At 40.1% G+C, this 14,507-nt stretch overlaps 1 protein-coding gene across 11 annotated transcripts in view; it reads right to left on the minus strand.

Moving 5' to 3' along the window:
* Positions 1-14,507, minus strand: part of LOC137301207 (eukaryotic translation initiation factor 4 gamma 3-like) — a 284,740-nt gene that overhangs the window by 29,837 nt on the left and 240,396 nt on the right. For 9 of the 11 annotated variants that reach the window (XM_067970666.1, XM_067970674.1, XM_067970671.1 and 6 more), the window contains 6 exons: positions 14,225-14,347; positions 12,991-13,129; positions 11,986-12,080; positions 5,989-6,082; positions 4,509-4,599; positions 127-323 (listed from right to left, as the gene is read on the minus strand). In XM_067970666.1, coding sequence (XP_067826767.1) covers positions 127-323; positions 4,509-4,599; positions 5,989-6,082; positions 11,986-12,080; positions 12,991-13,129; positions 14,225-14,347 — 739 coding nt within the window. The remainder of the gene's footprint in view (positions 1-126; positions 324-4,508; positions 4,600-5,988; positions 6,083-11,985; positions 12,081-12,990; positions 13,130-14,224; positions 14,348-14,507) is intronic. The other 2 variants (XM_067970676.1, XM_067970669.1) reach the window with 1 other exon arrangement.

Below are 14,507 nucleotides of genomic sequence, written 5' to 3' on the forward strand. Positions count from 1 at the left end.
TTTTTAATTATGCCACTGATTTCCTAATGAATGGATCAAACGTGAAGATCCAAATGGCTTTCCTCATTCAAAACGAACAGCCAGTGCTATTAAGCTGTACACAAAGAGGCAGGAATTGCAAATTACCAGTTTCCTTAGTCCGATTCCTGTCTCCCTCCGCACTCTTTTCCTCGGAGGTACTTGTGGTTTGCTGTACGATTTCGAGGGCTTCTCTCCTCTCCTCTTCTCGTGCTCGATCATCAAGCAGCTCCTTGTTACTGCTCACCCGTATGATGGCTGGCCGAGCTGGCTTATCGTTCTTCTCCTTTCCAGTACTGCTTCGACTATTTGGGCGATGGGGGAAAAGGAGAAAAAGATTACTTAATCTTTGTATTACAAAGTTACACATTATAGATTGAGCAGATGATTATAAAGCAGGAAGGAAATAACAGTGATATAATGCAATACTAATTCATAAGCCCCAAAGGCCTGAATGAATTGGGCTGGCGTCATTAATGGTTTAATGCTTCGCGAAACCAATGTTCTCCCATTATTTCCCCATGTTAAACTGTTGAGCAGTGCCTGCTGTCCATTAGGTTCAATACCATGGCTGAGGATAGCTTCATCATTGTTTACAAATTCTAAAATTAATTGTAAATTGTCTTAAATAAATGGCCGCTTGAATTGACACGTTGATGAATTGTAGGATACAGTCAGTAAACCTAAATCAATAGGTTTTGTTTGAAGCAACCTTTCTTTTTTCTGACTTCACCAGAGAAGAAGAAATTCCAGAATTAGACTACATACTGAAATTGGTCAACACATCTCAATAGGAAACTACATAAAGTATCAGAACCAGGTAAATGGGAGTTTACAAAAAAAAACTAATTAACAACTTCACAAGATAGGATTGCACGAGAAAGGTCCTTCAGTTCGTTTGATCTCATTCTCCAGAATACCAATCTGAACATATCCACTATCCTCCTTTAACATCCAAAGGCTTTTTTTTCTAAAAATGAATAGTGATCTTTTAAACTAGGCAAAATTGTAAAAGCAGAAACTGAATGTCAGTTTAAGGTGGGAATCCACCTGAAGTCACTGGAGTTTCTGTTGCTGAGATCAGGGCTTCACTGCTCCTGCAATGAGTTTTACAGCCTGACAGCAACCAACCATAACCACACACATCATCAGGGAATATGTCCAATAAATTCTGTGGTGCACTTTACTTGTTAATGGTCAACTTCAAGATGCATATAGGTTTATTAAGTAGCAGGCAAGATTATCTGGGCTTTATCAGTGTACTGCACACAATATTGGAAATCTTCAAGATTTAACTCCGCTAAACAGAATTATCACAATCTCCTATCACAAGCAATTTGATGCACTGAACAAGTTAATCGTTTACACACTAGTTGCTGGTACCATCTGTTTACTTGCACTATACCATACTATAAAACAATGTCAAGTAACCTATTAATTTTTAAAAATAAAGTTTGTGCTTTTGATGCACTTCTATTAAACGTTTCACAGTTGCCACTAAAAATAAATGGAAAGATACATGGATAATACAGAATTGCAGTTTTGACAAGTTCTTCAGTACTCGAGTTAATCCAGCCTAACAACCAATATTGCACCCCAAACAAAACTCTTCGATGTTACTGTACATTCCCACATGGGGCCTTCAGCCACTGAAGCACAACTTTTATTTGGATTCTGTTGAAACATAATGCAGCTTATCCAAAATTCTACGGTAAATAATGTGTTCTAGACAAAAAGTATGGACAGTAGCTTAATACACTTTGAAAGAGTGGCAGGTGAGAACAATTCAACGTGTTGATGTACTACAGTTACATCCAAACTACAGCACAGAAACAGGTCATTCATCCCAGCTGGTCTGTGCCCCACACGAGTCTCTTCCCTCCCTACTTCATCTAACCCTATCAGCAAAACCTTCTATTCCTTTCTCCCTCGTGTGCTTATCTAGCTTCCCCTTAAATGCATTTATGCTATTTGTCTCAACTACTCCTTGTGGTAGCGCATTCCACATTCTTACCGCTCTTTGGGTAAAGACATTTCTCCTGAATTCCCTATTGGATTTATTAGTGACTATATTATATTTATGACCTCTAGTTTTGCACTCCCCCACAAGAGGAAACATTTTCTCTATATCTACCCTATCATTATCTTAAAGACCTCTATTAGGACACCCCTCAGCCTTCTCTTTTTTTAAAAAGAGAAAAGAGCCCCAGCCTGTTCAGCCTTTCCCGATAAGAGTATCCCCAGTTCTGGTATCATCCTTGTGAATCTTTTTTTGCACCGTCTCAAGTGCCTTTATATCATTTCTATAATATGGAGACCAGAATTGTGCACAATACTCCAGGTGTGATCTAACCAAGGTTCTATGCAAGTTTAACATAACTTCCTTGCTTTTCAATTCTATCCCTCCAGAAATGAACCCTACTGCTGGATTTGCCTCTTTTATGGCTTTTTTATCCTGCATCGCTACTTTTACTAATTTGTGTATCTGTACCCCGAGATCCCTTTGCTCCTCTATCCCATTTAGACTATTATCCAAGCAGTATGTGGCTTCCTTATTCTTCTTACCAAAATGCACCAACTCACACTTGCCTATATTGAAATTCATTTGTCAATTATCCACCCATTCTGCAAGTTTATTAATGTCCGCTTGCATTTTGACGCATTCTTGTATTAACTACAACCCCCAATTTGGTGTCACCCGCAAATTTTGAAATTGTACTTCCGATTCCCAAGTCAAAATTGTTAATGTAAATTGTGAACAACAATGGTCCCAGCACTGATCCCTGTGGAACACCACTTTCCACCTTTTGCCAGTCTGAGTAGCTACCCTTAACCCCCTATTCTTTTTTCTGTTTTGTAGCCAACTTGCTATCCGTTCTGCTACCTGTCCCGACTCCACACGCTCTGACCGTAGTCATTAGTCTACAATGTGGTACCTTATCGAAGGCCTTTTGAAAATCCAAATATATTACATCTACTGCATTACCCTTGTCTACTCTTTGTTACTTCTTCAAAGAATTCAATAAGGTTGGTCAAGCATGACTTTCACTTCTGAAATCTGTGCTGACTATTCTTTATATTATTACAGAATGACAAATAGTGGGTTATTGGTTGTGATTCACACCCAAGATACTAATCTCAGTTAGAGTCATCATTTGTGGGTCAGGAAAGTTGGTATTGTCTACAGATAAGGTTCTTTCCTGTGGTGATGGGGAAAAACAAGAGAGACAGTCAACTTGGGCTGATGTTGCACACCTCCCAGCAGACTGCACAAGAGCTACATTCCTTGAGAGGCTAGAACTAGCCCATCTGTCTTCCCTAGGAATGGTATTTGGTATTAGGGAAGAGAAGGGAAAGAAAATAAAGAAAAACAAACAAACAAACAAACAAACAATCAGCCAGCATCAAAACCATATACAATCTGATTTTGCATGCTTATAAGGGAAGGTGTTGATCTGTTTTCTATATATTTCACTGTCTGCCAAGTTGACCAAGAGTCTCTTGCTCATTAATAACAATCACTATATCTGGCCCTGTTGCAGAGAGGAGTTGTATTGAACAAGTAGTTAAAGGCCTGCATATGCATCTATACTGGCTGCAGTCACGATAGCTCAAAAGTCCAACTGCACAGCTCCTACTGTTAACTGATGAAGATGGCACTTCAAATTTCCTGATATGTTTTGACTAACGACGCATTTATGTTACAAGAGTGCAGCCAATGATAAACGCACAGTTCACCTGCCGTATTCGAAAATATAAAGGACCCTAAACAACCTCCTCCCGGCTGCAGCAGAGACCTATTTTATTGTGGGGCTCCCGACATGCCATCTGAACAACCTCCGATCTTGCCTCTGCTCTCCCGTAGGTTGATTGGAGGCCCATTCAGAAAAGGGAAAGGGTCTGCGCACGTCTTATAAATTGGCTTCCAAGGGGCCTACACGAGAGTTGGGTCAAGAATATATACCTGGGGGTGTGGTGCAAAGTAGTCATTTTGGCATTGCTGTCCTGAAAAGCAAAATACTCCAGATGTTGGAAATCGGAAATAGAAACAGAAAATGCTGGAAACGCTCAGCAGGACAGGCATGTGTGGAGAAAGGTAGGGTTAACGTTTAAGGTCGATGACCTTTCGTCAGAACCATACATGCTGCCTGACCCGAGTGTTTCCAGCATTGTCTTTTTCTATTTCAGATTGTGTGGTTCTGACGAAAGGTCATCGACCTTAAACGTTAACCCTACCTTCCTCTCTCCACACATGCTGCCTGCCCTGCTGAGTGTTTCCAGCATTTTCTGTTTTTACTGCTCTCCTGAAGCATGCATTTAACATAAAGTCAGATTAATATGCAGCACCAGGCACCATCTGCAGAATAAAATAAACCAGAAACAAAACCAATAGCCCTGGAGATCAAGTGACCATCAGTGCTGGCATATTCTACTGGAAACTAATCAATGAAAAATGCAAGATTGCTTTCATTAGCTTCAACAGCACTCACCTAGGTATTGTCCTGCGTGTTTCTGAATCAGAGGGAGGGGTGGACTGCTGTAGTACAGAGAATCTATTCAAGCTTGTCGTTCGTGGCGAGTCTGAAATAAAACATTGAGCTTTATGCTATGTAGATTGAACAGTGATGGCAGTCCCTAGGTTTTCAACAACAAACTTACATTTCAATGCATCATCCCAAAGTGCTTCACATCCAGTGCCCTGACTTGTGGAAGCAAGCACGGCAGGCAATTTGCACAGCAAAATTCCACAAACAGCAAATGAGATGAATGAGCAGTTAATCAGTTTCTTTTTGATAGGATTGGTTGAGGGGGAAATGTTGGCCAGCACACCGGTAAAACATCAAGTTGTTCTTCAGATAGGGCCATGGGATCTTTTATGCTCACTTGAATGGCAGGTGGGACCTACATTTAACATTTAAACTGAAAGACAGCACCTCCAACAATGCAGCACATCACTCAAGTGTCAGCCGAGATGATGTGCTCAAGGCCTGGAGTGGGATTGGAGGAGTTGTGCTGGGATACCAGTATAACATCTCCAAGGTGATACCAAATTGGAGGTGGGGGGGGTGGGGGTAGGAAATAATGTGGAGGACTGTAACAAAATACAGAAAGACATAAACAGGCTTGGGGAGTGGACAGATAAATAGCAAATGAAATTCAATATAGTGGTGAGATGGTTCATTTTGGTGGGAGGAATAAAGAGGCCACTAATTACTTGGAAGGTAAGAAACTAAATGGGGTAGAGGAGCAAAGAGATTTGTGAACACACATACATAAAAACTCAATTTCCACCAGTTCCGTTGTTTTAATAAACCCATTTCTTGCAGATTAATTCATGTCAGTGTACTCCAGATACACATTTGTAAATAAAACACATAAGAAAATAGATTTTTTTTAAAAATAAGGTCATGACACAGACTTTGATGTAGATCTCCATTCCTAACTGCACAATTAATTTTAGGTCAACCTGTAACCTTGTAGTGTTTGTTTTTTCAAAGCATTGATAAAGTAGGTGGTTTGTGATTAACCACAAAATTATTTTCCAAGCCGTAAGTCAGTGACATCCCAAACAGGAACTGGACATTTCTCACACAGCAGGCAGTATGGGCACAGACTTGGCACTGAACCGGCAGCACCAGCATAGGTTTGGGTTAAGGCCACTAGCCACTCATCCAAATGAGGGTGACTGTCTTTTAAAAAATTTTTTTAAACACAATAAAAAAATGTTGATTGGCATCACAAAACCACACAGACTTTTATAGAGTTTAATTTGCATTTCCAGAGGGGGAAAGATCCAGTTTTAAATAATTTCTTAACCAGCAATAAATTGTCAGCACTGTGATTACGAGACTAGAGGGGTGTGTTGGAAAATGTATAATCTCGTTCTTTAAAGTCAGGTTTGCAAAAAAAACACGTCTGCGTAAAACTATCACAAAGAAAAGACGGAGAAACGAGTACCATTTCACTTACCAGATTCATTAGTTTTCACTCCTCCACTGCTGCCCTTACCCCAGCTGCCTAATCGGCTGCCTGGACCCAGCTGAATTTTATCATCAGTGGCAGGCTATGGGACAGAATAAAGCAAAAGAACACTTTCAGAATCCTGAAAAGTGGGATCTTGTTTGGTGATTATACTGATCAGGCCAAAATGCTTGCTAGTTTCTCACTCCTCCCTTTCACCCATACTTATAAGACACATTTCCAAAACCTGTGCATTGTTCCACCATTTTTACGTTATCAGCTCCTATCATCGTGCTACAAGCTCATGACAGATGTGATTTTGCCACTCAGATAAAGGTGCGACATCAAAGATTGTTTCTCCTTCGAACAAGGAAATATCCGCTGTCCAACCGCTCAGTGGACTGGCTTGGTGTAACCCAAGTCATACAGACAAAGAAGGACCCAGGCTCAATCATTGGTTTAGTGCTAAATTAGGTATCAGCTGGGATAGCAGGAGTGCTATTAGTGCCCAGCAAGATATATAAAAAAACAGCCTCAGTTCCTGCTCCTGATCTCTGCTGCAAAGTGCGCACTTGTGGGCAAATTGGAGCTTGGCTGTAATGTCCCACGGTCCAGTAGTTTACCGATACTCACTTGCGAGGCTCAACCATGAACAACCATTTGGGTGAGGTTCACTTGGGCTGCTGACACCCTTGTAACCATATGCGTGGATGTATCAACAGTTCCAAGAGAATAGGGAGAAAAGGGGACGATAAACTTCATGCTGAACTGTGCATTTATGGTTCTGTTAATTCAAACTTCGTAACAGGAACACCCCATTAATTAACACGGATCCCATAACAGGAACACCCCATTAATTAACACAGATCCCATAACAGGAACACCCCATTAATTAACACAGATCCCATAACAGGAACACCCCATTAATTAACATGGATCCCATAACAGGAACACCCCATTAATTAAAACAGATCCCATAAAAGGAACACCCCATTAATTAACACAGATCCCATAACAGGAACACCCCATTAATTAACATGGATCCCATAACAGGAACACCCCATTAATTAACATAGATCCCATAACAGGAACACCCCATTAATTAACATGGATCCCATAACAGGAACACCCCATTAATTAACATGGATCCCATAAGAGGAACACCCTATTAATTAACATGGACAATCCATGAGCCCACATGTATGTCAATAGGTTGTTGCAACCTGGATCGCATTTTAGTCATTACAAGTTCTCAAATTTTAAAATCAGATTGCGGTGATGTATATGGTCTCACTTTGCTTTGAGCAACACAAAAAATAACTAATGCACAGTCTGAAAACCAGCTTGTTTATAGTGTAAGAAGGTAATCTGACATATCTGTCAAGAGATTTAGTTGCATCTGGGACAAACAGAATTTAACAGCACAGCTGATCATCAAGTGTGTTTTTCAAATTCATTTTGCCCACTGCACAAAATGATCTCAGAAACTGGTGGACTGTTTTAAAGTCCATGTGCTAACCAAGAATGGAATTTGTAGGTCCAGGTAATTTATTTAATTTGGGGATTGTCAGCACAGAACTAGAGGACAAGTTCACTAATAACAAGTCTGAAGCAAGGAAAGACTAGAACTCTTTCTCCTCAGAGTAGTGACTGCATGGAATAGACTCCTGGCTAAAGCACTCATTGCTGCTATGATTAAATCCTTCAAAAGAAATTTGTGAATATCTGGTTGGGAAATGGACCAAGGGTTAGTTAATTAAGTATAGATAATAGATGGTCGAATGCTGAGTGGCATAATGGTTCCTGAGTTGGTGGAACCATGGAAATGTTTTACAAAGGAAGATAACCACTTGAGAATACAGAGCATCAGATGCAAAGCTGGACAGCCATTTTGAAGCTTCGGTTGATTTACTATTGGGAAGCAGGAAGAAGCTCACAGATGCTTTTCTCAGGAGACTAATTGGGTTGGATGCCAAGATGAAGCTGGCTGTATGTGGCCTGTGGAAGGACCAGGCTTAATGGCCTTAATGGCATTTTGATCCATTTGTCCCGATGTTACGTTTAAATAATCACTCAGCTTCCAACCATCTACTATTTTTTGCCCCCTCCTTCAAAGCCTTGCTGAAGGTACCATTTATAACGTGCAAGTTATCTACACTCTCAAAGTCTCAATGTACTGGTGTCTGTCAATATAGGCTTCAAATAGGATCATTTGAAAATAATCAAAAGTTGAGGGAGACATAAGATAAGCATTTCTCTGTACTGTAGCATCCTGTATCAGCTTGCTCCATCATCACAGCAGACAAAATAATCTTACACCTTGAAGCCTGAGGTGGTGGAGAATGTACTATACTCTTGTGGCTGATTCCAAATTAATGCCAAGATTAAAACCTGCACCATAATTAAACAGTTAATTAAGCATAACTGTTGCAGAATGGTAGATTTTCTCACCTCTGGGACTAGGGTTTGAATCCAGCTCAGGCTAATGGAATAAAATTCGCTTTACCTGTTGTCTGAAAGGGTTTATGTAGTCTCAACCTAGTTTCCTTGGAGGTGTGATTTTGAAGGACAGACAAGCTCACTGTTAAGAGGAGTTGAGAATGGCTGGCATGGGAAAAATTCACACCGCTCACACAGAGGCACTCTTCGAGGATAGGATTACGGCACATTGTTGGGCCAGAATAGAGGGACTTTTCCTCTGCATTTAATTTATGCTATACCCGATAAAGTAGTGCTCGAAAGTGACAATGGACGTCAAAAATGTTGATTTCCAGCATTTACATTTCTTATCTGAACAGTACAAAAAGATTCACCATCAAACACAAATTAAATCACCATAACTGCAGTTGTGACTAATGCTTTTATAGGACTGGCCTTGCCTTGCAGAATGGATCAAAACATACCTTTGGCTGAGGTACAGGCTCATTTCATTCATATGTACTGCGTTAGGCGTTAACCAGCAAAAAGCATCATGTACTTGTTGTCTCACTCTCTTCCTCTTCTCCAATCCATTAAATAATCCAAGGCATTAAAAACTATTAATCTTACTCACTCAACTGTCAAAACAAATCTGGCATGCAAGTCTTTAGACCAAAGAGAAGTAATCAGCTGGGTCATCTAATCAGTCTACGCACCGCAGACATATTATGTTTCTAAAAGGCTAAGATATTCAAGTTATAAAGTGCATTTTAAAGCTTTTACAGTTACAATTGTAGAATTTACCGTGCTAAAGGAGGCCATTTAGCTCATTGTGCTTGTGCCAGTCTAGCTCTTCACCAGGACATGTCTGCTCTAATCCAACTTCCCCATCCCTTATCATCTTCCTTTTCAAATACATATCCAATTCCCTCTTAATGATGTAGTCTCTACCTCACTAACCCTTTGGGTGAAAACAAATTCTTCTAACTTCCCTTTTCGTTCTTCTAGTGATGATAATCCTCAGTTTACGTTCCATTGTTAGATTTGAACAGTGGAAACAATCTTCCACTATTTATTCGCTCAAAACCTCTCATAATTTTAAAAACCTCCATTAGATTCCCACTTAACCTTCTCTTTTCCAGTGGGGAAAAAAAGACTCAATTTTCGTCAATAATTACAACATCTCATACCTGGTAATATTCTACCGAATCTTTGCCATACACTTTTCTTAGCTCTAACATACTTGCTATAATGGGGTGCCCAGTACCACACATAATACTCCAACATCTTGTACAAATTCAACATTACTTCATAACATCTACATTCAATGCCCAATATATGAAATACAGAATCATATTTGCCTTTTTTCTGGCCCTTTCTACCTGTACTCCTACAGTATGCACCTACACTCCTTGACAGCCTTTTTTCATTACTCTGTTAAGAGTCTTACCATTTAGGGTATGCTTCCTTTCATTCTTAATCCCACCCCTCCCCCCAAAAATGTACTACTTCACATTTCTCTGCACCTGTCAGGTCCGCCTGTAAACTCCTACATTCTTTCTCATGCCCCCTAATTTAGTGTCATTAGCAAACTTCAATGTCATTCCTCTTGTGCCCATTTCCAAATCATTGAAACAAACTAGTCAATCTCCTATGGTTATGCATACGGGGAGTCAAGGGTAATCTTCAGGTGAAGTGGGGTTAGATGGAGGGGGATAATTGGACCAGAGTGTGCAGACATAATTTAGTCCTCATTTTAATGTTATACACTTGGTCCTTATTTTTATATATTTCCATTATAGGCTCATATCTCCATATTTATAATGGAAAATGCCTGTGTAAACTCATCATGCTGGTGGGAGGCGGTGATTACAGGGTGACAAGTTTACGTTAGCAGTTTCCATTTATAAATGTGTACACTGGAATTTATAATGGCAAAAGTTGATAAGACGTGTGCGCAGATATATGGTTTTTAATACATGGATGGAACAAGAGGTCCCAGTACAAATCCCTGGGGCTCATCCACAACGCTCCAATCCAAAAAACATCCATTAATCTCCACTCATCACTTTCTGTCCCTGTGCCAGCTCTTTTTATCCACTTAGCTACATTCTCTGCAATACCGAAGGCCTTAATTTTTACACAACACCTTATTGAAGTGCTTTCCAAAAATAAACTTGCATTTATAGAGCACCGTTAACATAGTAAAACATCCCAAAGCACTTCAGAGGAACAAAATCAGACAAAAATTGACACCAAAGGGTCTGTAGGACAAGTGACCAAAATCTTGGTCAAAGTGGTAGGCTTTAAGGAGCGTATTAAAAGGAGGCGAGGCAGGTGAAGATGCAGAGGTTTAGGGTGAGAATTCTAGAGCTTAAGGCCTATATACCTGAAGGCACGACCGTCAATAGTGAGGCGAAGGAAATGGGGGATGCACAAGGAGCCAAAATTGGAGGAACGCAGAGTTCTCAGAGGGTTGTAGGGCTGAAGGAAGTTAGAGATAGGGAGGGGTGAGTCAATGGAGGGAGTTGAATACAAGGATGTGAATTTTAAATTTGAGGCATTGATGGACCGGGAGCCAAGGTAGGTCAGCGAGCACAGGGGTGATGAGTGAAAATAACTGGACGACGAGTTTGGCTAAACTTCTGGAGAACCGATTTGTGTCCAAACCTCCTGTATAGTGTAACAATCACCCAATCTGTACAGTGATAACGCTAAAGGTATGACTGTTCTATTCTTGAGTGTCCTTGTACACGGATCACAGAAATTTAACATGCAGGTACAGCAAGCAATTAGGAGGGCAAATGGTACATTATCCTTTATTGCAAGGGGGTTGGAGTATAAGAGTAAGGAGGTGTTGCCGCAATTATATAGGGCTCTGGTGAGTCCACACCTGGAGTACTGTGTACAGTTTTGGTCTCCTTACCTAAGCAAGGATATACTTGCCTTAGAGGGGTCCGACGAGGATTCACTAGATTGATCCCTGGGATGAGAGGGTTGTCCTATGAGGAGAGATTGAGTAAAATGGGCCTATATTCTCTGGAGTTTAGAAGAATGAGATGTGATCTCATTGAAATGTATAAAATTCTTAGAGGGTTTGACAGGGTAGATGCTGAGAGGGTTTGACAGGGTAGATGCTGAGAGGCTGTTTCCCCTGGCTGGAGAGTCCAAAACTAGAGGTCAGTCTCAAGGTAAGAGGTCAGCCACTTAGGACCGAGATGAGGAAAAATTTCTTCACTGAGAGGGTTGTGAATCTTTGGAATTCTCTACCCCAGAGGGCTGTGGATGCTCAGCCGTTAATTATCGATTGAGATTGATAGATTTTTGGGCACTAAGGGAATCAAGGGATATGGGGACAGGGTGGGAAATTGGAGTTGAGGTCGAAGATCAGCCATGATATTATTGAATGGCAGAGCAGGCTCGAGGGGCCGTATGGCCTATGCCTGCTCCTATTTCTTATGCTCTTAAGTTCTTTACAATCAGCATAGGTAACTAGCATGCCCTTGATTTACTACTTTATCTCAGTTTGTCTATAAATTATTACAGCAACAAAATTTCAGGTACTTGCACCAGTAACAATATCCGTACTTTGGTGATTTTCGGGAACTTGCTGGGGTCTATCGTCCTGCTGCTCTTCGTCACTGGAACGGTGTTCCAAGCTTCTTCTGTAGGTCGTCCTCCACCTGCAAACATCAACAGTTACTGCTAAAACATGCACTATTTGGGTAATGTGATCACATCTGTTTAACATTCCTACTCCAATGGGGATGGGGATATGGATCAAAGAGATTTCTTTGGGTCTTGAATCCAGGACCCAATATTCTTCCAGAACACCAGGAATTCTCTCTCAGATGGTTTGGAATCAAACCATACATATGTAAGTAATTCCTCCATTTTAACTAAATTCTAAAATGGTTTCTAAAACTGAACTAACTCCCCAACAGCAGAAAAATTTGTTTGACCCCAAAACAAGAGTTATTTTCTGATCTGTGCTTCAATATCTTGCACCTATTCTCCACAAAACAAGCTAGCCCTGTTTTAAAAAAAGTATGATGTGGAGATGCCGGTGATGGATTTCCTGACATTCACCTGACGAAGGAGGAAGCCTCCGAAAGCTTGTGATTTTCAAATAAAATTGTTGGACTATAACTTGGTGTTGTAAGATTGTTTACAATTAAAAAAAGTAATTCAGGTGTGTAATTTAGCGGACAGATGTACAAAGGAAGTCAGCGTGCAGCTAAGCTTCAAAAAGCACGAACAGACCAGTAAACAGCGTGAGCTATTGTTTCATTTATCAGTACAAGTTGGTCATCGCTCATTGTAACAACACAGTAAAAGTGATTCTTCTGACCATCTTGATAACAGTGGTTGCAAGGAACCATTTTTTTCTATTACCTGAACAGGCAGCTACCCATCTAAAGGGAAGTAGAGGACTCAAGTGGATAGACTCTACTTGAGCAAAGCAAGACATGACATGACAAGATGAGTCAATATGCTCATTACCACTGATAGGATATGAAGCACTACAACTGCAAGCTTATATATAAAATTATTACATCTGTAAAGGCAGTTCCAGAAGCAGTTGGTTTATACCTGTTCTCCTCTTGTCTTGTTTGGACAATAGTTGTTGATGAACCTTCAGCTGCTGTTGCTGCTCTTCAATCTGTGCTTCCTTATGAATCTGTTCAATGGTCTTTGGCCCCTGTTCGACCCTACGTGACACCCAGTTTTTCTGTGGATGAATGTAATATATTCAGTGTGTGTAGAAACCCATGGACAGACATTATTTGACCATATATTTAGACATTTCCATGTTATGATGTAATTTATTGATGTCAATACCACATCTCTTCTGGTTGGATTTCCAACTATCTTTAGATCTCTCTTTCTGTGATGCATAAGTGCCATGTGGTACACATACCATCAAATTCGTTAAATGCTGCAACAGTCCAAAACTAAATAGCAAGTTCACTTGTGACACAACAAGCATAAATATTTTTCATAAATCACCAGTCACCAACATGTATTTACTCTATATCCACTTGTACCCAAGAGGGGAATGCTTGAAAGGGACACAGGATCGAAAGGAGAAAAGGTTTCCATCGCTCAACAAATCCTCACCATGACAAGCATACACTTTAACAAAAACAAGTCTTCTTATGGATGACGACAGGATAAAGATTAATTTTTAGTCTGAGATCCAGAATCTATCGTTTCTTCCAGAGCAGAACTTCAAAACTCTACTTTTGGAATTAAAACATATAGCTGCAGGAGTTCTTGCCACAGAGGCCATTTTTAAAACTCTCACAATTATACACAGTTTGGTTGGTATGCTTCTGAAAGAGCTCTACTCTTGCATGCTCTCTCACCAATCTGGGCATTTGAGGGGAAAGAAAGAGAGGAGGAATAACAATTTACTGTATTAGCACACAGATTTGCCTCTCATCAAGTAATTTGTTCTTCATGAAGAAAATACATGTCGCTCTCGCTCAACAGCACTGTTCAAAACCTTTTCATTTGTTGGAGTTCACAACACCATAGAACACTTTAGAGATGGGCAATAAATGTTGGCCTTGCTAGCAACGTCCATATTCAGAGAATGAATAAAAACAAACCAGCATTTCAACAGGCTTCAGATGGGTGATCACCCTTAATCATCACCAAATAATAACTGCTGTTCAATGCATCAGAAGGTACTTTTGTAATGTTTAATTAGAAATGTCTGACCAACTTAAGGTAGCAATATTGTACAGACCACTATTCTGGTACAGAAGGAATTTACCCCTTTTAAACAGCAATGGCATTGAAAAAGAAGTGGACTACATACCATTCTCACATCGATCACATCTTGTACCATAAAACGTATTCTAGATGATGTTTTCCTTTCTTTTACAATCTTTTCCATTTGATTGAAATACTGGTCCATGCGGGGCTGAAAGGAAGAGTCACACTGTTAAAACTCAGATTTTTATTGGACTTTGTGGAACTCTTTCTCACACATTTATAAATCAGTAAAAAAGGTTTACAGTTAGTTTGCATCTATTAAAATAAAATTGAGGAAATTAGGAACGTAATGACAACGTAAGAGACTGATGGACATTTTAAAAAAA

The sequence above is a fragment of the Heptranchias perlo genome, chromosome 32, assembly GCF_035084215.1.
Source record: "Heptranchias perlo isolate sHepPer1 chromosome 32, sHepPer1.hap1, whole genome shotgun sequence".
Taxonomy (NCBI): domain Eukaryota; kingdom Metazoa; phylum Chordata; class Chondrichthyes; order Hexanchiformes; family Hexanchidae; genus Heptranchias; species Heptranchias perlo.